Source organism: Ornithodoros turicata, chromosome 4 (assembly GCF_037126465.1).
Source record: "Ornithodoros turicata isolate Travis chromosome 4, ASM3712646v1, whole genome shotgun sequence".
In the NCBI taxonomy this organism is placed as follows: Eukaryota; Metazoa; Arthropoda; class Arachnida; order Ixodida; family Argasidae; genus Ornithodoros; species Ornithodoros turicata.
Window position 1 is genome coordinate 10,266,000 of NC_088204.1, and position 23,913 is coordinate 10,289,912.

At 45.6% G+C, this 23,913-nt stretch overlaps 1 protein-coding gene across 7 annotated transcripts in view; it reads left to right on the forward strand.

Annotated features, from left to right (window-relative positions):
• The window catches only part of LOC135391005 (QRFP-like peptide receptor), a 169,187-nt gene that overhangs the window by 124,223 nt on the left and 21,051 nt on the right, over positions 1-23,913 (forward strand). For 4 of the 7 annotated variants that reach the window (XR_010421846.1, XR_010421849.1, XR_010421847.1 and 1 more), the window contains exon 1: positions 11,692-12,009. Coding sequence is in view for 1 of the 7 variants with exons in the window: in XM_064621058.1 (XP_064477128.1) it covers positions 12,003-12,009 (7 nt within the window). In the remaining 6 variants the exon portion in view is untranslated. Of the gene's footprint in view, positions 1-11,691; positions 12,010-23,913 lie in introns of those variants that run through there. The other 3 variants (XR_010421848.1, XR_010421850.1, XR_010421851.1) reach the window with 2 other exon arrangements.

Consider the following 23,913-nt stretch of genomic DNA (forward strand, 5'->3'; position numbering starts at 1 on the left):
ATATTGAAAAAAGCTGCCCCAGGTTGAGAGCAGCCGATAGTCTGTCCTTGTTCTGGGCACCCTTCTTATTGCTGGCGACATACTTAAAGGGAACAGTCTGAAACGGGATAGGCATATGTGCAAAGCCACTCGAAGTCTGTGGGTGCTAAGAACGAAATTTCGCCATGGTACAACGAGATATATTAAATTAACAGCATGTAAAACCATAGTTCGACCTTAGAATATGCATCTGCAGTCTGGAATCACAACACATGCACGCTATCCGAAGAAATAGAGAAAGTACAAAGATCTGCTGCCCTGCTTATCTTGTTTAGGTTTCGAATGTCTTCTTCGGTTACATGTCTGTTGCAAGAACTAAATTTAGGTTCACTTGCACATAGGCGAAAAGTAAATAAACTGGAACTGCTCTTTCTCCTATACAGTGGTCAGTTGATTACAAACAATGATACACTGTTAAAATTTGTTCACATTCGACGGGAATAAATCATCATCAAAATGTCATTTATTTATTTTTTAATTCATTTGCCAAAATGTTTAATACTTGACATGAATTATTATTTGACAAAGGGTTGGGGGATTAACAAGTATAGCATGTTTAGTCACTATGTGTCATAGCGGAAAAACCTATTCGGTTGTCCAACGGGTTAAGGGTGAACAACCATGGCCCTTGTACTGCTTTTTGGACACGAAAAAGTGGGTTAGCATGAAGAATGTGTTTATGGGGAAGCAGATTACACAAAGTTAAATGTTCCTTAGGATAACTGCATTTAGAACTGCAGCTTTTTTTCCCCTTGTCTTTTTTTGTCATTTTCGACACTCCAAGTGAACCAATTAAAAAAATCGATCAAACGACCGCTGCCGTTTCGATCAAACGGCGTTCGATCAAATGGTTTTCGACCAAATGTCCCGCGTTCGATCAAACGGCTTTCGACCAAACGACGTTCGATCAAATGTCCCGGAACCAACACCACTCGGTCTCACTGTGCCTCACCTCCCCTAACCCTACCGTTCTTTTTACGTGCATGCGATGCGAGACGAATATTGTGTGGCTGTGTAGTGTAGCAAAGCTTTCCTGGTCTATGCCGCCTATTCTCCCTATTCTCACTCAAGGCCTCCCCATTATTTTGCGACGACTTACTCAACGTGGATCTCTTCAGACAGGTTTCACGACCTCAATTTCGCGCTTCCGCTGCCGGGGAAACCCCTTCTGGGATAGGGTGCCAGAACAGTGACTGCATTCCGCGGAACGATATGAAGTTCTCTTCTGACCAGCAATGTGGCGCTACTGTACGATGGCAAGACGGGGCAGTTCACGGAGCCGTACATACCTTAAGCTTTTTCAATATTGTGAACAACTGGAGGCATGGACAGACATGACATGGACACGTAAATATTCAAGAAAGAATTCCGCGTAAATGCTACTGATTACATTTCACATATGTGCTACAGTAAACGAGCTACGAACTTCCAAAAGCGAGAGACCGAACTTATAATTTTTTTGCTGCTTTCGTAAGGTTTTTAAAAACTTCTGCAAAAAAAAATTGAAAATGTCTCCAATGCGAATTTTTTGAAATTCTAAAATCTATCGAACAAGGCCATTTTGGTCCAAATCGGTTCAGTATTAGCTGCAAAAGATCGCATTGTTTCGCCCATAGAGAATACATGGGGCCGCAGGAGGTCGTATCCCCTCTTAAAGGGATTATTTCGTGGTCTTATGAATGACGCCTGAACGGACAAAACGTTTTCCAGTTATTGCACCCTCGGTTCTTAACCCCTCGAATTCCGAACAACAAACGGGTTTTCCGGAGTCGCACAAGGGGCGACCAATTGTTCCTAACCTCAATTGATGAATAAGGTGGTCGCTGTCACCCGGAGATTAATAAACGGATGTTAAAAATCCCGCAGGAAATCCGAGACCAGTCGAGTGCGAATGTGGTGACATCTCTTCTTTCCAAGATTGACACAGAGGAATGCATGATCCAAAGAAATTAAAGCAAATATTAAAGTCCAAAAATCCAAAAGCATTAAAATCCAAAGCAACATTAAACAATTTAGTATTGCATAATAAACAGAGTGTGAATGCACTAACGTCTGTTCTTTGTGAGGTTGATACAGCAGAAGGCATGGTCGAAAACAAAATTACACAATATATTGCATTATAAACACAATCCCAACTCGGAAATACTGTTCGATTTGCTCGATAATACTCACTTAACGGAATTTTCGGTTTATGAATCCCTCGATTTATGAACGATTTTTCGGGAAACCGAGGGTGTTCATAAATCGAGGGTTGACTGTATACGATTGAACGAAAACATCTCCTTGAGTCTGAGGAGCAACGAAGGGGAGGACTAGACAGGACAGACACGGGACAAGAACCGACGACGACTCAAAGCTTTAGCCCCGCCTGCTTGACTTTGGCTAAGAAGCACGCGAAATGTGCGTCTAGAGAAGGAAGTGTCCCCCCCCCCCTTAATTTGTTTTGCCTTCTTTCCCAAGCAACACAATGTACTGAAAGTCGAGTGCAATAGGGGTGGACGGTATGTGTGTTATCAATGTCCCTTAGCTTCAAGAGTCTGTTCAAGGTCTTCCACCTACCCGTCCACCCCTATTGGACTCGACTTTCAGTACATTGTGCTGCTTGGGTTGTTTCTTTGTGATAAGACGGTTGTCAACAGCATCAAGGTCAAAGCGGGAGAAAGAAAGGTAAAACAAGAGGCAGGAACTCTTCCTCCTCTCCCCGCACCTTCCATGCGCTGTTCTTTGTGACAATCAAGCAGGCGGAGCTAGAGCGGAAATTTTAAAAATCTAATTACCCTACTGGTAAAACGTGATAGATATCTGTGGCTAGGATACCGACGTCACTGCTCCACAGGATTGATCCTCACCTCACATATCGAATACCGTTAAGGATGCCCAGACCAATCCTTACTCCATCGATTCCGGCTGAACGTTCCCCACGGTGTTACGACTCGCTTGATTTCGCCATGCCACGTGAACCCGTTCCCACATTCTGCAGCGCAACATTTAGGGAAAGCGGGTCACGAGCGGATAACCAACCTATTCATCCCGTCGGCCAGCCGGACCTTGGAGGCTCCAACAATAACGGGGTAGCATCATGACCTACAGACTCAGGACACGACGCCACGAAACAACGAAAGTTTGGCCCCATTCCCAGACACTATTTGGACCGGAGCTGACGTCTAAACTTGTATACAATCAGCTACTGTGACATCAGTTTCCGGACTGTAAGATATTTAAGCGCGGGATCCAGAGGACCCGAAACATTCTGCTGTCATCATTGCCTCAACATGTGATTAAACGTTGTTTTGTTACCCGAGACGTTCTTCTGCCTGGTTCCCTGCCTGCACGCTACCATTTGGACCTTCGGTTGCAACAACTGGTTGGCAGCGGTCGGATCGACTTCGTCGGATCATGACTTCTGGTTTGGGTGAGTGTTTGGTTCTTTCCATTCGTCTGCCAGACTGTTAGCTATATAGGACTGTGTGAAATTTTAGCTGCGGTTGGAGATTGTTGATTCCTTTGAAGCTTAGTGTTACTTGAGGAAAACAATACAGTGCGGAGTGTAGCCGACTCAGTGAACGTTATGGATCTAAACAAGTTGCGAGTGCCAGATCTGTTAGCTGTGTGCGAGGAAATTGGCATAAGCGTGGGAAAGGCAAAAAGGAAACCCCATATTATAGAACTCATCCGTGAGACAGATGCAGAGGACAGTGAGCTTCTAGAATGTTGGGCGTTGATTGTGGAAAGGCGGGAGCAGGAGGCAGAACAGAACGAACGGGAAGAGAGACTAAGGGCAGAAAAAAACGAACGGGAAGAGAGACAAAGGGAAGAAGACAAACAAAGGGCACATGAACTAGAAGTAAAAAGGCTTGAGCTAGAAATGAAGAGACTCGAAGCTGAGAGTGCCAGTCGTGTTCGCACCCCGTCTAGCGAGACAGGGGCAGAAAAATTCAAAATGAAAGACCTCATGCAGCCTTTCAAGTTAGGAGAGGATATTGGTCTATTCCTCGTAAATTTCGAGCGGACATGTGAAAAAGTCGGATTTTCACGCGAGTCTTGGTCGCAAAAGTTGTTAACGCTCCTCCCGTGTGAGGCAGCCGATGTTATTGCTCGACTAAGCAAACGGGACGCAGAAGATTATGAGAAGGTGAAAGCCGCGCTCCTTAAAAAGTACCGTTTGTCAACGGAAGCCTTCAGACAACGTTTCCGTAACGCGTCTAAAAAGGTAAACGAATCCTTCCCTGAGTTTGCTTACAATATGAAAGCTAATCTAGTGGAATGGCTGAAAAGCGCCGAGGCTTATGGGGACCACGGAAAGGTCATAGAATGCGTCGCGCTAGAGCAGTTTTTTCGTTGTCTTTCTGAACCAGCGAAGTTCTGGATTCAGGATAGGTTAGAGGAACTTGATATTCAAAAAGCCGCGGAGCTGGCAGAAGAGTACACGACGAGAAGGGGTTTAAGAGAGGACCAAAGCAGTCGACCCAAAAACGGTAGGGAGTACAAAGGGGAACACTTCAAGAAAGTGGAACGGCTTAAAGAAGAGACACGGGGGACGCTAAACAAAGAGGAAAGCATCCTCGACGTAGTGACCCAAAAAGGGGAAAAGGTAGACAAACCAAAGCCGGAAAGTGACAGGATATTTGAAGCTAGGAAACCCAGGGTGTGCTACAACTGCAACGAACCGGGTCATTATGCAGCCAATTGTCCAAACGAAGTCGCGTTTGCGTATGTCAGTGGTAGCGCCCAAGATGGGAAATTATTAGAACCGTACGTGCGAAGAATGATTGTGAACGGCCGGCCATGCGAGATCCTCCGTGATTCTGCAGCGACTGTAGACATGGTCCATCCGGATTATGTGAAGGCAGCGGACTACACAGGCCGAAGCGCTAACATAAAGCAAGTAGCAGAAAAGCGCAGCGTACGACTCCCTCTTGCAAAGGTTAAGATAGAAGGCCCGTTTGGCGAGCTAGTCACTGAAGCGGTCGTGTCAGTCAACCTTCCGCAACATTACAGATACCTCTTTTCTAACAAGTCAGACCAAATATTAAGGAAACGAGGGCAGTGTTTTTCGAATGCGATGAGCGAGGCGCTACAACATTCGAAACCGAGGCGACAGAGGACGATATCGAAATATCGCAAGGATCAACGTGCTTCATGCGACTTGGCGACATCGCAAAATATAGAAGGGTTGGGTGTCGTGAACGACGCGAGCGGCGGCACGACGGATATGGTAAAAACTGAACAGACGTTACTTCGTGAAAGAAGAAATAACGCAACACACGCAAGGCGGAGCGCGAACACTGTACCGTCCTCAACTTATCAAGGTGTTGTCTCTAGTCTCCACGGTGTAGATAGAGAATCGTTGATATCAGAGCAGATGAGTGACCCCTCCCTCAAAAATTGGCGCAATGGCGCTAGCAACGGGTTAGCCGCGGAAAACATTCCGTTTTACGTGAAATCCGGCCTGCTCTACAGGCGTTTTCAAGGCAGAAAGGGGAAGACAATTGACCAGCTGGTTGTCCCGCAAAAGTATCGAGCTGAGCAGCTACATTTAGCTCACTGTGGCCCTAACGCAGGGCATTTTGGGGTACGTAGGACAAAGCTACGTCTGACACAAGGATATTACTGGCCAGGATGTTTGGAAGACGTTGACCTATTCGTCAGGTCATGTAGCACTTGCCAGTAAATAGGAAAGCTAAGAGAAAACGGAAACGCAGACGGGCTCAGTCGCTGTTTTTAGTTTCACAGATGAGTCCTTGTATGCTTCCAAAATTTGTAAATATGAAAATGTATATAATCGTATGAATTTTCGCATATGACAGAATGGCATGAATAACTGTGTGAGAAACATGCTTCATTTTGTAGTTTGGCTGCACATCCCACTGAAGGGACTCATTAACGATTCTGGGATTTGTGGGGTCTTATAGGGCCAGTACTGCCACATATCAATGAAGTCTGGTATACGACAGGAAGAACCGGCACTCGTCTGTGCTGGGGTTATGTTTTGATGAATGTTTGTCCTGTCGTTGTACTTCCTTTTGTTTGCTTCGTGTTTGTTTGAAAGACAGTGAAGGGCAGCCGCAGCAAAGATAACTCATCGGAGATGGCCAGCTTGTGCGAGCTGCTGGACAAGGCCACTGCAGGAAACAGAATACTCCAGAGAACTTACTCATCGACTCAGCGGAGCAGCGACAGGAACTGCACCTCTAGCGATGACCAGCCCGGCGGCGGAGATGCTGTTACGACTCGCTTGATTTCGCCATGCCACGTGAACCCGTTCCCACATTCTGCAGCGCAACATTTAGGGAAAGCGGGTCACGAGCGGATAACCAACCTATTCATCCCGTCGGCCAGCCGGACCTTGGAGGCTCCAACAATAACGGGGTAGCATCATGACCTACAGACTCAGGACACGACGCCACGAAACAACGAAAGTTTGGCCCCATTCCCAGACACTATTTGGACCGGAGCTGACGTCTAAACTTGTATACAATCAGCTACTGTGACATCAGTTTCCGGACTGTAAGATATTTAAGCGCGGGATCCAGAGGACCCGAAACATTCTGCTGTCATCATTGCCTCAACATGTGATTAAACGTTGTTTTGTTACCCGAGACGTTCTTCTGCCTGGTTCCCTGCCTGCACGCTACCATTTGGACCTTCGGTTGCAACAACGGCCGCGCGTTCCTACGCCGTATTGGGACAGCTCCTTCACCAGCCTGCATCCAATGCGGAGTGCCAGAGGACACTGAACACATACTACTCAGCTGCGAGCGATTCGCCGCAAGTCGTAAAGTTCCCCGGGATGCCTCAGTCAGACACGACAAACGGCCCTCCTGACCCCAGAGAGATACGTACTCGGTGACTGGCCAGCAGCACATCGACATGTTTCACACTCTGTGACCTCCTTCCTTATGACGTTTGTGGAACGAACATCCTTTTAGACACCTTGGTAGCCAGACCTCGCTACCACTAAGCGTACTGAAGTAGCCAGCCCAACGTAGAGTTGGGTCAGATTTTATACCTACCTGCCTACCTCCAGGATAGGTGACAGTCACATTAAATAAAAACCTTTGAGCTGACGTGCATGAGGAAAGTTCGGTCACATTGCAATGTGACCAACTTTCCTCATGCACATCATCTCAAAGGTCGTATCCTTGCACGTGGACCCGCTTGCACGAATGTTGAGGCTGTTCCTCAGTACTGTACTCCGTAACTTCAGTAGTGCTTTGTGCACTCGGTGCTGTCCTCGTTGCACCTCTGTCTTTTAGCACTGACAAAGCTACGGAGTACAGCACTGAGGAATAGCCTCAGCGTTCGTGCAAGCGGGCCCTCTCAAGTCTCCCCCCCCCCCCCCCCCATTGGGCCTTCCTTCGTTTCTCTTTCCTAAAGGCCGATCTGTCTCTTTGCCGCCTCTCCTTCTGTTACACGTTGGCATGAACTGGCTTTTAGTCACCAGCCCCCCCCCCTCCCCCCCTTGCTTCGATGTCGTTCCTCGTCGCGCCTCATATCCCCTTCCCTTCGACCTGCATCTTGCTTTGACTTCTCTCGTCGTGTGAGCGGATTCGTATTGTTTAAGGTTGAGAGGGTTCGTAAGCTTCTAGCAAACACACGAGAATTACCGAGGAAACTTATCCGCTAGTAAACCCGTATCCCCCGTTAGAAGGCTTCCTATGCCCAGATTCATTAGCTGGCGCCTCTGCGAGACACAGAATATCTGTTGCTCCGCGGTACTGGACGCGGCGTATGCAGTTTCCCCGGCGCGGGCGCAGGTTGGCTTGAAACGTGTCGAACTGCCGTTTGTACTCTGCCTTCCATTCAATGGTCATAATTCATCAATGAGGGCCAAGTCTTAATGAGGCTAAGTTAATAGACCTCTCCCTGTGTCCTGTGAACTCTGGTGACACGTCGGTTGTAAATGACGCAGGTCACTATATTAGCAACCGAAGGTTGGAAGCACTGTTGAATGTAAACTGTGTCTGGTGACAGGAATCCGTTACTGCGTCTTGTTAGAAAACATAAACAAAATACAGAAACCGACATTGAAGATTTTTGCTTAAGTTTAAATTATACATTTATACAAGTTTAAGTTGAACTTAAACAAAAATCTTCAGTGTCGGTTTCTGTATTTTGTTTATGTGATCTACAGGACTTGACTCCCCTCTTCGTATACGCTTCCGTCTTGTTAGAACCAAGAACAATTGGAACTGTTTTGATAGCTAGTGTTTTGGTAACTCATACAGTGGGGGTAGTGATATATTGGTTTCTCAGCGAGTTTTCTGGTAAATAGGGTAAGGTGGGGCAAGATGAGACACGGGGAAAGACGCGACATTTTGGGTTCCACGCCGCCCGCCGCACAGCCGCGTTGCTCCATGCGCTTGAAACTTTACTCATAGGTGGCTCTGCATGTCCGCTTTATTGCGCATGAGTATTACTCGGATTGGATGCTGTTTTGTTGAAGATGAAGAACTAAGTTAATGGCGCTAAGAGATACTTTACTTTAGCACGTATGTCCTTGAGGTAGTTAGGCGGGGAACTCAGCGCATGGCTTTCGCATATCAGGCGTCATGGAACAGCTGGTCGCACCAGTCCGACCTACGTACGTTTATTTTTTTTAAATTATAATCTAATCTAATCTAGATTTGTTATTTGAGACTAAAGTGCACATGCTCTCTCCTCTCTCCCAGTCTATCTCTACTTCCTTTCCTTTTTATTTCTTGTCTTCCTTCTCACTTTTACCCTTACTGCCCTCTCATTAGCTAATATAGTATAGTGTAGGGGTGTAGCCAGTCCGGCCGTGTCGTGACCTATATATGTCCTCATTGTTTGTTTGTTCTTCCTTTTTACTATAATCATCGTCATTATAGTTGTATTTGGAACTCGGCGAAAAATATATGTTTAAGAAACAGATAAATGATCATATTGATAAAGCAAGACGGAGACAGTTAAAACAATTATACAGATTTCTAAGTTTCTTTATTGACACTAGCATTCAATTTTACATTATGGCTACGTGTGTCACGCGTAATGCGGTACTGGGCACACGGACGAGAAAAGTTAAGCGGAAAATGTTATTCGGCTGTTGAAGGCACAATGCGTGACAGCGACGAAATAAACCCACGTCTCCCTTTGCAACTTCCTCTCTTTATTCTAGGGATTCAGTTCAACAGAATTATACAAAGAGCGATCTACCACTGAACAGTACGTGTTTCCCCTAGAGCCGTCTAAAATAATTACAGCACCCACTTCGAGCGGATTATTAATGAGGAGACCCTGAAGAGCTACAATTGAGAAGTGCGACGCAGTCAGAATACCCATTCTGATAATCCTGTTGAAGTTCCTCCCTTTGGTTCCGGACATCTTCAATGTCACAGGAGTTCTTTTTTGTTTCCAATCGTTCGCCTTCTCAAATAAAACGTACTTAGTCACGTTTTGTGCAGAATAGTTTTTCTTTTTGAGCACTTCATTTAACTTTGCACAATAAAGGGCGACCCTTTGCGGTGCTGTTGAAGCAAACTATACTTGATACCAACAATGTTGATCATATTCCTGATTATGTAATACTCGTTCTGCGTCACATTCAAAAGATACCAGGTTTGTTTCTTGCCTAGATTTACATGCGCAAAATTAAAGGTTAGGGACGATGCTGTTCGGAACCACAAGGTCAAATCCTTTTTTTTTTTTTGTTTAGGGAATAGCAAGCCGGCGTGCTGCATGACTGACCTTTCCCCTTTTATCTTTCCTTTTGCCAATAAACCCCCCCCCCCTTTTATAGATGCTGGCTTTATCAATGCTAGCCTTCAATAGAAAATGCCCTATGTGAAAATAAGAAAAGAGGAAATGTTCCCTATTTACTTCACAGGAATTTATCCCACGCGTTGAACAGATAAGCATACGTCAAAGGTTCTCAGTCATTCCTTATACACTCCAACCTATGAGTTCATCAAAAGTCACGTGATATCGATTAAGCTAGCTAATGCGCTAAACGAGTAACGACACAGTGTCAATGAATTTTACGTAAAGTGATATCGAAAAGGACTGCTCTATGTTTTGTTGTTGTCTATACCTCCCTCTGTATATCATAATATCATTGTATATCTCCCAGCACGTAGTGCTCACCTCTTCTGCTTTGACTCCTATATCAGGAGACTGCAAGTATACAAGGTTACCCAAGATAAAGTACAGGGATTGTAATAAAGATATAAAGCTGTACGTTACGTCGTTGTGCGGACGATATTTCGGAGCGTCCGATGCATGAATGAAGTCTGTTGGCCTGTACGGGGGTTGTCACTCATGGAATCATAAAGATAACTTTGGGACAACATTACGTATACGACAGGCGCGATGTGAGGCTGCGCGAACGTGTTTCTTCCTCATCTCAGTGTTGTCTCGTTTGAGGTCGTGAGTGTGATGAACTGACAAGTGTATCACTCATGTGGGCGACGTGGTAGTGGCGGTAGCACACATAGTAAACTGTTCCCCGCATTTCCACCGAAGCGGTTTATACTTGCCTTTGGGTTGACAAATCCTGTGTGTGTGTGGTGAAATCCTGTCCTGCCTTCCATCGTTGTCATGATGAGCAAAACAGCATCGAGGGGGGGGGGGGGGACAGACAAAATGAGACGACATACAAGACGACTGCCAAGTCTCAACTAGAGGGCTTAATCACCAGAAACTTGCTGAAGTGCATACAAGCTAAAAAAAAATAAAGAAAAGGAGGGAAAACACGAATATTTGACAACCAGCAGAGCAGGAACTAGCCACAGTGTCGCTGTACAGCATGTGTCACTGCAAGTATTATATGTTTGGTCTTATATGATCGAAGTGCGGTGACCTAACGCTACGGTTCATGTCCTGACAGGTGGTAAAGGCGGCCTCAAGAATTTCCCGAGAAACTCGGTGAACTTAATTAAGAGCAGCGGTGCATAACGAGGGAGCGCGTGGACTATCTCTACTTGGTTCTTTTTCAACTTACACGTCACAGTCCGCGACTTTCGCGACTTGCTCTTTTAAATATTACGGGTGGTGTTCTCTGTTACTCGAATGTTGAAATAGTAATGGTGTATTGATAGCATCAATCACGTGCTGGGTTCCCTTTGTGATAGATCGACAAACGAGGGCGGTAGGAGCGACTGGGAGGTAGTGGGTTCGAATCGTACTACCGGCTGTGCTGTCTGAAGTTTTCCCTGGGTTTTCCCCAAGACTTTCCAGACGAATGTGGACACAGTTCCCCCTAAAGTCAGCCCAGGACGCATACTAACCCCCTATCCCCTGTCACCCACTCCTTCCTGCTGTCCTCTCTCCATCTGTCCACATCTGTACGCCGCTCATCGCCACAGTTGCTTCGCGGAGCTAACACGAAATAAAAATAAAAAAGGACAAACGAGCTCGGGTAAACGAAACAAAAATCACTGAAAAGTCTGCTTACCGAGATCTTGCAAATGGTAACACTAGCGCAAATAAAAAGAATATTTGCGGTGCACGAAGGCACGTCCAGGATCGAATGTATAACAGCGTTGATCTGCTCACCAAAAAATAAAAATAAAAAAATAAACGACCAGAACCAGACGCGTCGAAAAGATAACGTCTGTCGCGTCAACCATCCAGGGCGTATAGCAACACACACGAAGATGTAATCTTATCGGGGTTCAACCTCCTGAACTGCACGTCACCAAGTTTCTCTGACATGCGCTTTCCAGTAAAGTATTCCTGCCAAGACTGTCGGTTCTGTGAAAGTGTCTCTTCCAATCCGGGGCACAAACTGCACAAAATATAAGCAACATGACGTGTGTTTCAAACCTTCGTGAAATCCCCTAGCCCTTCGTGCCAAACTTTAACGGCTTTGGCAATGTCAAAGTGTTCCGACCATGTGCGTCACTCGTGATCTTGAGACCTGTCTTCTGCTTCCTTCGTTGCAGAGCGCTTGGTGGCCGCTTCTTGTCTTGATGCCGTAGCTGTCGCACGACTTCTTCGCTTCCATGAAACGTAAGTAATAACTACAATTGCGCGTCCGTCTCAAGTGGTGTATTAATGTAATGAAACAATGTTTGTGCATGTTAATCATGATGGTAGAAATAGTCAAACGTAGGGGAGGCATAAGGCAAATGCTACTTTGGTCCCTCTGCTGTCTTTGGTAGACCTGCAAAAAGAAATAAACCAGACTTTCAGTAATACGTAGGTTGGGCATTCATACGACGAACATGAAGCAACAAACTCCAGCATTCAATTATTTTATTTGCAAAAATAATGTACGGGGCTAAGGGTCTGTTCGACGTCACATAATTCTCCAGTTATGTCTTATCAACCATTTCGAATATGTCTCGAAAAATTATCAATTAACATTTTCTAGATTTAGTACGTATATATGTCATTCATTGAAACGTGTTTCAATGCCACACGCAAGATTTTGTTATTTTGTTTGGTATCAACGCACACACATAGTATACATGGATACGATATAACGCCGCTATGGCGGTACACTGATATCAAACTTGATCTAGCACAGGGGAACTTCTATTTCTGACGTCAAGCTTGCTAAGGTAGCTGGTCGACCTGAGGCTTCTGCTTGTGTGTGTTATCTTGCTTCGAAGTGCGTTATGCTTATTTCACTTTGCATTTGACCTGACTCCTGTTCTCGTTCTTCGAGCTGCTGTATGTCTCGTAATACTGCAATAAATTTCTCAGAGATCAAGGTCAAAAGATAGGGAAAGAAAGGTATTATGGGGCAGCAATGTTCTCTGGCGAGAAAGACCTTATAGAAGATAGAAATAGGAAGGTATTTGCTCTTTCGCCGTAGTCTATATGACTTTGTTATGGGGCTTGGTTCTACTTATATCAAGCGAGCGTGCCTTTGATGTCATATTTGTGCTGTCCCATTATAATGCGCGTGGTCCCTTTATGATCACTGGGAATGGAATCCCAAGGATACAAGATGTGATTTTTTAAAACTCATATAGAGGAGGCGCAGTCGCATATTTCGGCAAAATGACAGAATGGGCCTGTTGGTACATGACTGAATAAAACCGGAGCACAAAACACGGACAAGAACACACATAGACGACACTTGCGCATATTTCGGGCTATTTTCTATTTGAGCTACTCACAGGCAGAGATACTATGCCTTCGACAGCTCAGGAGACATAGGTGCACTTGGAAAATAAGCAACAACGGGTTAATAGAGTCCTCACCAGCGTTGATTTACCTGTGCTAGTGAAGTTACACAGAGTTGAGGCATTAAGAATATGTCACGGTCCTCTGCGTATATTAAGGCAGGTTACCGCGGTTACTGTATACACAGGAATTATTAAGTCTGTGCGAATAGTCATTTTAAAACCGGAGCAAGGACGAAGCGAATAAATATGTAGCCGAATGCGTACATATGCGACACACACACACACACACTGACATAAAGTATAAGTACGTAATATACACTTGCGTATCTCAATCATCTCACGGTACAGCACTCGCATTCCTGTATACCTCTTCTTGTGGTGTTTTCGGGTGATTCGGAAGTATTCCGATATATTCGATTCGTGAGAGACATCAGTTTGATTCGAAATTCGAAACAGACCGAAATTCGAATCAAATACACAATTATTTGCTCGGTATTTCAAAAATATTAACGCAACAAGGCATTATTATCTAAAATAAGTATAATAGCCTCGTTTTCTAGCATAGTGTCTCTGATACCTCCCCACACACGTTCATGCATTTTCATTTGAAATACCTGAATGCTGAGGACAACTTCCGCCTGGGGCATCACGAACGTGAAGCCCTCATGAGTTAGTCAATCAAAGAATCAACCATTTTTTTATTTTCAGATTCAGATTCTATTATTCGTATATGATATTACATATTACACGAAGTGGTCTCATAGTTAGGTAACTAGTGATGATAGAACTAGTGGGGAACATAATTATCTATCTGATTGTGACGTTGTTGGAAAATTCAACTTGTTCAAAAGTTAATGCCTACGAACCAGCAACCGCGAGACCTCTGTTCGAATGCATTGAATGCATTCAAATGTATTGCCAATGTTCAGCCGATGTTGGGCCAAGATGTGCTACTTGGTATCGTTTTTCTGTTTCTCTTGAAGCGACTTGCACGTAAGTTCCAGTTATCCGGAAACAGTTATTCATATGAGATCCTTAACTACAGATGTTTGCATGAGACTAGTGAGTAGCAGGTTGACTGGCTACCTGAGTAACAATAATGAAACATAAGCCTCAGGTCCAGAGAGGCCGCTATTTCGAACACAGTATGTTCTTGTTCTTCTTCAGAATATTGCCGTGCAAGTGAGAAACAACCGAATTTCTCAGCACTGAAGGCCCTTAAGAACCGAATCATGCAGATGTCATTGCTTGTCATGAGGCTTACGTCGATTTAGGCGACTCGTGATAAGTCGCGTAAGTAATGAACGCTTTATTTTGAACCCCGACAGTAGGAAGCCATTTTAATGACCACTCTGTGAAAACAAGTAGAGCCTTTGTCGTACAGTCGTTTCATATAGGCCGCTTTCACGTAGGTCTTATAAGGGTCGCTACGCGCTTTGACCCTGCCCGGCTTAATGATGCAGTGAAAAAGGACACTTCGGAAATTTTCCGCTTGTGTCTCCAGCGGGTTGGGCTGTAAAGAGCATGTGACCTTGCCCGAGCACATCGTAGATGTTCCGTAGCGCGCGAGAGAAGTCCGCGCCGCTCTCGAAACCCTCAACTCTTACGAAGAACCTGTAAGAGAATGAGTGAGTTTGGCGTCGCCTCCCGTAATGCACGAAGTCTGCGTAATACCTCCTCCCATTTCTTCGCCATGCGGACATATCGAATAGCGATGTCGTCTGCTTGGATAATTTCAAACACTTTTGGCTTTCAGTGGCTACGAGTGGGCCTCCATGTGGCTAATGGCAACTCGTCTCCATAACTACGGCCGCCGAAAGCACGGTCGTGATTGGCGCTCCTGCTTCTAGTAGTAGTTGATAGTAGTTGAAAGTAGTTGATAAGTGAAGCATGGTTTCGAGAGATACTAAATGACATTTGATTACTCCTTTACAGTGTTGAGGATTTGGGGGAACAAATCGGATTCAAATCATATCCGCAGTTTGTAGAAGGCGCTAAATCAAATCGAAATCAAGTCCGGATTTAAATTTATTCGAGTAAATCAAATCACTTTAAATCCGGATTTATTTTCAGCACGTCAAATCAAATTCCTTTTTAAATCTGAATTTTTAAAATCCATTACAAATACGGAAGATGAACTAACACTGCTGAACAGCTGTGGAATTGTTTCAGAATCAACCGCAGTTTTCGAAGCTCGGATTTTTAGACAGAATACCTAACTACTAACACGAATTCCTAACAGTGGCGTAACTAAGAAAAGGAGACGAAACGTGGAAAACATATACTTCAGCTGAACTCAATCAGCATATACTGCTGCAAAGAGAAACGGGAACTAGATTATTGGACGTATATTGTGCTGCGGGAAACGCTTTGCTTATTATTTCCTTGTCACTGGTCTTTGTATGGTACGCGTACGTTTGCCATATGATACATTTCTTGATGTGCAGTACGTACGAACGAATGCAAAGAAATATGTGAAATAAAGAGGTGGGAGATGAGCATAATGGTACAGCATTTAGTGGGGAGTTGGAAGGATAAGTCCTGGCACTTCTTTTTCTTTTTTTCCGCGCTGAAATATATAGGCCGTAAATTGACGTAAACAGAGTGCAAAACCGTCGTTGCAGTGTTCGGGCGCTACCACCGATGAACGTACAACCTTTTATCCATGAAGAGTCGTCGAGTTGGCCTATTCGCCGAATATTGGAGTGTATCCGTGTCAGCATTACATTACACAATAGAGAGTTTTAGTACACCATACGCTGTCGCCCTTGCGTACGCAGAGGACAGCGTTGGCAGTTCTGCGCACGCCCGTAACAGACAGAGAGCTTCACGCAGTGTGCAGAACCACCAACGCTATCCCTTACTAAAACTCTCTAGTATAACAGAGGCAGCCAGAGCAAGCGTTGCGCAACAGTCGCGCAAATGCACGTCGCTCATGCATATAGGCTGAATTTCATGGCAAATTATCAAAATCTTTAAGAAAAAAAAACGTGATTCAATCCAAATATCTAAGCAAAAATGTGATTCAATCCAAATTCCTGAGCAAAAGTGTGGTTCAATCCAAATCGTGTTCATAATGAAGCTGCCAATCAAATCCAAATCAAATGTACCAGTCCCTTTTGGGGATTTAAATCTGGATTTATATCAAATCTGGGATTTCAAATCCCGGACAGTACTTCTTTAATGCAAAGTTCTATCTTTCCCTTACTCGACGAAAAGGATCTCCTCATGCTGCACAATGCCCTGGTTCGTGGCTCAGTGACGTACAGTCTTCCCGTCCTGCACGATCTCCCTCAGACACTGTTCCAAAGGATACGAGCCCGGCTCGCGCGAAGCCTTCGGGTGATGTCTCGGGGTCCCGCTAGGCGCTGAATCCCGTCTAGTGGTGGCTGAGGCCAGGGACATCTCCATTGAGGTTCTCCGTACTCGGGAAACTGCTCGCCACTATCTGCGTCTACGTGCCCATCATAACTGTCACTCTCTGATTCGCAAGCTTCACGCTAGACGGGACACGACGGTTCATACTGCTCTGACATCACTCAGACCTCATATCCCCAAATTCATAGTCGACCCGACGGCACCCAAAGTGCCTCCCTGGACCTTTGCCATCGCCGCCTGTCACTGTCTCCATACCCGACCTCAAGAACAACAAAAAGAGCTATCCTGCTGTTATCCTTAGGCAATTTAGACTTCATCGAGGCTCAATACCGCAACAGTACCGCTGTATACACGGATGGATCGTCGACCAGGGACACTTCATCTTCAGCCTTTGCCATTCCATCAGAGTCCGTTACACGTGGGTGTCGTCTGTCTCACCGTACCTCATCGACATCCACTGAACTTTATGATATCTTGTTGTCCTTGTCGTATGCGGAAGACTGTGAACCGCGGCACTGGGTAATTTACACCGACTCCAAAGAAGTTCTCCTGTGCATTAAAAACATGGGCATCCGCGGTTCCCTTTCCTCAGTGGTGATCGATATCATGTGCGCCCTGAAGTCCCTACAAGATCTCTCCCACTCCGTTGCCTTTCGGTGGGTTCTAGGGCATCGCCCTGGAACTGTGTCGACATTCTTCTGGAAAGTCTGCCGGAATACCCAGGGAAAACCTCAGACAGCACAGCCGGTGATAGGACCTCCCAGTGTCGGCGTGGAAAGCGATCATCTTAACCACTATGCCACGGGAGCGAGCCGGCATCAATTTATATGTCTTGTTGTTGTTGTTGTTGTTGTTGTTGTTGTTGTTGTTGGCAATACTGGAACCTTCCTAATTCTATAAGTCGTATGAATCTCTGTTATCTAAATGTAACTGACAAATTTTTATCTTCTGTGCAAAAAAACAAAAACAAAAAGAAAACAAGGAACAATGTGGCTCATGCCTCGAATAACAGCTCACAACATGCCGTATGCGGGTATGCGCAACGCTAACGTCGTTGACGGCGAAATGAGATCACCATTTACAATCACACTGGCGTGCTCGCCGTGTCAAGGTCAGCTCTTACAGTTTATTCGACGTGGTTGACTAACGGGTTTAATTCTAAACTGGTTCACAAGAACACTGCACATAACTTAAGTGGCCTTCAGTCCAAGAAATTTAGTGCCCAATATAAAGTGTGGGCCCCTATCTCGGCATATTACAAGAGGGGTTAACTTACCGTCGAGCTCTTTGACGTTAATCTCTATTTACTGCGGCGACCGCGAAACGCGAATTGCGTAATATTGTTCCACCCGTTAAATGGCGCTCGTTTCATAATAAACAGCGATGCCGCGTGAAAAACTAAAACAAAAGAACTTCCCTTGAAGTTGTTGGACCTCGCTGTTGCGGTTTTTAATTAAACAACCCCGTGCTGTTTAATTAATTTTGCGCGTACTTTCTTTGTGTGTGTTTCTTTGGGACTGTTACTATGCAGAAAAGCTGCAATGTATACATGTATGTATGTAGTTAGAGGGTTTCCAGCAACAATAATTTAATTTACTTTAAATGGAGACGTTGTGAAAGACAGAACTCGGAGGGACCGTCACCTCTCATGTCGATCATATAACGCACACCACAAAAGTCATTTCATGGAGGTTTACAAATTCTTTGTGCCTCCTCACTTCAGCCCTTCTGCGTGGTAATCATTCGATTTAGTGCGGTATTTAATTTCTTAAGGGACATCGGAATGCTTAACCTCTTGTAGTTTTCGAGTGATTGTTTTATACATCCATGTCTTATTTTAACTAAAATCGTGTTTTTCTTCTGTTTTTTCAACTAGTCGCTTCATCATCATTGTTGTGTTGCATTATGACCTTAGTAGTCGATGCAACATAAAAATTTCGAAAGATCATCCAAATCTCATCAAGTTCATTGTTACGTTTTCAATATCGGTGCCCATTTGTTGCGCGTCTGAAAGGTAGTCATAACTTCTGTGCTATTTTATTGTAAAATAACGTGCCTCACAAGGAAGCCTGAGTCATGATAGAGGCGCGTATTCAGTAAACGTCAGTCTAAACCAAGTGCAACCAAATGCATTGCTACTCAAGTAACTTAGAAACCTGGTATATATATAATAAGATAGGCCTGAGTATGTACCTCAAGATTTTCCACCTAGTTTGGCAGCGGCGATAACCTTCCTAGGCGTGGCGGATGGCGCCCTGTCCCTTTTCCCTTTCTCTCTCCCTCTCCTTTGTCTTTCCTTTATTTTTCTTTTTTTTTACGAAACACCGGGATACTTTTGCATTTTGTCCAATATATCCTCGATATCCGAGTGTCACGTCATCGTGTTAGGAACAGAGGCCGCCGGAAGGACGAAAACTTTCTCCGTGTAGAGCAAGAAAGGGGCGTGAGTTTAGCGAGTGTTCTGGGCAGACAAGTTGTGAGGGGGCTCGTCGGGAAAGGGCTACCCAAAAAATTGCGGGACGAACAGCTGGTGCGATAATGCTGAACCGACACGATTAGCATGCTCTTGCTGCGCACGCCATGCAGCCGCCCTTTTTCCCTTCGCGTGCGGTGGTGACGTAACAATCTTAGAAGGTATTGCCCAATGAGGGCAGCTTCACGCTTCTTTCATCCGTGGATATTCGACAGCTCACATTCAGTGTAATTGCAGTAATGTATCATTCGGAGTATAATTCGCGGTAAATAATAACATGGTTGTCGTTCTGCTATAATTCGTAGCATTATATTAGAGACATTCTTATGTGGTTTTCTTCCTAAGCGTAAGCTTGCAAATTTTTGTTCCTGTGCGGGCAATGCATTCTCCGATTTACCGAATCATCATTTACCGATTTACCGCCGTCGTCAGCGTTATAATTTATTATTGGCATCATAAACCATTGGAAACCACAGGTTTGAAATTCCCGCGGAGAATAACCTACGCGCGACGTCAGCGTGACGACATTGTGACGACACGAGGGCGTTCCCTCGGCGCCAGGCATCGGTCGCTCCTGCTGCAAAAAACAAGTAATGAGACGCTGTCACGTGACCATCCTGGCGGATGTTCACGAAAACGTCATGCGAGCTGATGAAGAGGTTCTTCTGCATGTCCTTCTATATACGGCTCTGTTCTTCTCTGTCGGTGCGTGCCCTTTGCCGGCACTCGCAGAAAGAAGCAAGGGCGGTTCTTCTGAATTTGCTACCTCTCTGCGTAACCCTGGAAGTCCGCAGATTTTGAGCCCTAATCACTGGTGCTCTATAAAAACTCAATGATCATCATCATCACGTGTCGTGCGAAAGGGCTCGAAGGAAAGCAGTTTGAAGTCAAATGCTGCAGCTGGACATATTTATTTCCATTATGTTGTGGAGCGAATTTTCCCTAAATTTTTCCGTGTATTCTAGTGAAACACTTTTAAAAACTCATATTCTAAGCCCTTGAGAAGGCGCAATCTTGGAAACCATGGCAAGTGTAATGTGTGAGATGTCATGGCTTCTAAGGATGCAAAACGAGCTTCTTTGATGGGCTGATTACTGTGAGGAGATCGGCCGACCGTACCCAACCGCCACTTACACGCAGATATGGTCCCAACTTAGTCACCTGCATTGTGCATTTCAGGTTTATGTGAGCAGCTCTTTCGGAACAATTTCCTCTTTGTAGACTCAAACAGCTGGCGTTCGCAAACCTGTGGGTTGAGCGGCATCGCCTCCCATCTTGTCTCACTTTATCGGCCCAGCTTGCTCAGTATTTTTCATGCGCCGTTTAAGTACGACGCTGTGTTTAAAAATTCATGATTCCATACGAAGTTGTAGTAGAATAGCCTAATACCTTGCGTATAACAATCCCGGAAGCAGTCTTTTGGGAGTTCATGCAAAAGCCCAAAGGATTCTGTGACTGGAGCAGCGACCCTTAACTCTCTCTCTCTCCTTCGGCACTAAAGCCTCTTCAACCTGAAATTCTACCCCTGAGCTCCTGAGTGGCTTCAGCTGCGTCAAAACCCAAAATCTTCATCCCCCTTAGACGAAACCACGCTCGCGTGAGTGAATGAGTGGGAATGAGTGAGTGGGAATGAGTGAGTGGGAATGAGTGAGTGGGAATGAGTGAGTGGGAATGAGTGAGTGGGAATGAGTGAGTGGGAATGAGTGAGCGTGAATGAGTGAGCGTGAATGAGTGAGCGTGAATGAGTGAGCGTGAATGAGTGAGCGTGAATGAGTGAGCGTGAATGAGTGAGCGTGAATGAGTGAGCGTGAATGAGTGAGCGTGAATGAGTGAGCGTGAATGAGTGAGCGTGAATGAGTGAGCGTGAATGAGTGAGCGTGAATGAGTGAGCGCGAATGAGTGAGCGCGAATGAGCGAGCGCGAATGAGCGAGCGCGAATGAGTGAGTGCGAATGAGTGAGTGCGAATGAGTGAGTGTGAATGAGTGAGTGTGAATGAGCGAGCGTGAATGAGCGAGCGTGAGTGAGTGAGCGTCAGAGCCGTCTCGAGGCGACTTTGCGCCCGGGGCAGGGCAAATCTGAAGCGCAACCGCTTCTCCCGTTGCCGCCAGATGGTCTGTAAACAAAGAAAAGCGAACGCCTATTTGCACGGCCGAGACCGTAAATTCAAATTATCCTCATTCCCGCTTTATATTGTCCAACTAATCTGCCAGGGCCTGCTCGCCGCCCTCTGCGGCGCGGGCGCCCGGGGCGGCTGCACCTCTCGCACCCCCGTCGTATAAGTGAGTGAGTGTAAGCGAATGAAGTGAGTGAGTGAGGAAAAAGAAAAGAAAAAGAAAGTAAACACAGAGAAATGGGCACAAGCAACGTGGAAGCCGGCTAGTTCATACCACGTGAACAACTCTTAGCACATGAATAGAGATGAGTGCGAGTATGAAAATTCGTACCCGCAACCGCACCGCAACCGCGGTAGCACATCCCGCATCCGCACCCGCAGCAATGCCATTGGCTCAATCCGCATCCACACCCGCACATCCCGACGCCTATCATCATACCCGCCGATGTACCCGCAGCCCAATGCGTTCGCGTGTTTTAGTTTTGCCACATGATCGTGACAGCACGAAATGATTTATTGACGCAAAGGACACTGCCGGTTAGCGAACCACTTTTTCAACGCGTACGCTGTGGCCGCTGCTGACATGGTTGGCAGATCACTGATGCGAAGTGTACCACTCTTGGTGTCGAAAGATAGCCAAACTTAACCCTATGTGGCAAACAACAACTTTATTTTGAGTTGATGAACCATATATATGGAACGTCTTGGAAAGTATTTTTGGCCAAATATTCGTCATGAATCGGGTCATACAGCAAAATCTGACTGGTTGGTTTTGAGCCTGCGGGTATTGAGGGTATACCCGCGTGATCCGCGGAGGTAGTGCAGGTCTACCCATACACTACCCGCAACCCGCGTAGACACGGAAATATGTACCCGCAAATAACAAACTTGCGTTGGTACCCGCGGGTATCTGCGGATATACCCGCACGCCACTCATCTTTACATATGAACCTACATAGACATTGGAGTGCAGACACTCAGTTACGAAGAGTCACACAGGGTCACAGCAGTCACAAAAAAAAAGGGAGAAAAATCTGAAAAAGAGAGAGAAAGAAACAACAGAAACAGAGACACAAAAGTAGAATAGGAATAGTAGTAGAATGTAGGAGAATCGGGAAAGTGACAACATGTTACCATCTTTGCACTGGAGCTGTTCGATCTACGTGTGGGTTGAGACATTGTCATGGTGTACCGTCCAATTAGCAATGTTCAGAGCTCAAGGAATGCGCGTCTTTTACTCGGGTCGAGAAACCGCCGCACGCGTGCAGCCCGCTGATGTGGTTAGACTGCGTTGACTTCTTATGCTTGGAAAACAAAGTTTTCCTTGTGAATAAAATTTCGCCGAGCCTGTAGCGTCTGTACCACACAAAGAGTTTTCTGTTTCTCCTAACGCATGTTCGCCAGATGTCTGCACGAGCGAAGTTTGTGTTCCCAGCGCACGAATTTTGGAAACGAATTTCACGCTCGGGCGTTGTTCGAGTCTGTTATTTATGTTCGGCGGCAGCAGCGGCCGAGTCGTGCAATAAATTCTGAAACAAATAAATGTGGCGCGTTCAAGCAGACAGCAAGATTCCAAGCTTGTAGGACATAGTGAGACTTAGTAAAGCGTAGCTAGAGCTTCGTCCCTTCCTATATTCTGGAACGCATGTTTACTATGAGCTTTAGTTCCGTTTTATTCGAGTTTCTTTCCTATCCGCGCAGGAAGATTCGGAGCGTGTTGGTTAGGCTGAAACGTGACGGGCATTGACTGGCATTTATTGGCATCATCATCGCCGCAGTTTTCCACCAAAGTAACTGGGGCAAGTGGTGTGGAATGGCTGGCGTCACAATATAATCAAGCCAAAATCTCCATTTTATTTTTTCTTGAAATCAATCAATAAATCAGTGAATGACTGAGCAACGTACCAGCGGCATGGCTGAGCGGGTTAAGGCGTTCTGCTCGTTGGTGGTAGCCAAGTTTGTGCTATAAGACTTGGGAGGTGGTGGGTTCGAATCCTACCACCGGCTGTGCTGTCCGAGGTTTTCCCTGGGTTTTCCGAAGACTTCCCAGACGAATGTCGGCACAGTTCCCCCTGAAGTCAGCGCAGGACGCATACTACCCCCCCCCCCTGTATGCCACTCCTTCCTGCTGTCCTCTATCCATCTGTCCACATCTGTACGCCGCTCGTAGCCACAGTCGCTACGCGGCGCTAACAGGAAAAAAAAAAGAGACTGAGCAATGCGAAGAGGGCAACGCTGTCTGTGTACTTCCTTGTCCTCTTGGCATTGCTCCGTCATCTTCATCTACTTTATTTCTTGTCCGTAATCTTTGTGTTCCATAGTCAGCTCACCCAATCACTCACCTTTTTTTCGCGCTCTCTCTTTCAATCTGTTCACTTGCCTTCCAAATAAGTGCAGCATGGATCCTCGTTGGCTTTAGACAATTAGTTACTAATGAAAATCATGTTAAAAAAAAAGATCAAGCGAAAAATCGAGAGAAACCACCAGTCGGGGTACCACCGTAGCTGTGTAGCTACGGTGGTACGCCTGGTTCGGTATGGTGGTGGTACTGGTACGGTGTGTACTGGTACGATCGTAGCTCTGTTCCCTGGTACACGCACACATGCTCGAGGCATGCTGCTTTGTCGTTCGTTCATGTTCAGATCAGTGATCCTCCTAATCGTATGTAACGTCTTACTTTTGTGCGCTCATCTTTTTTTTTTTTTTTTTTTTTTTTTTTTTTGTGGAAGTTCGTTGCATCGAAGTTCACAGAACGCGCTGAAATCTAATAGGCTGTTTCTGGAGACGTCACAATGGAACGGAAAAATCAAAT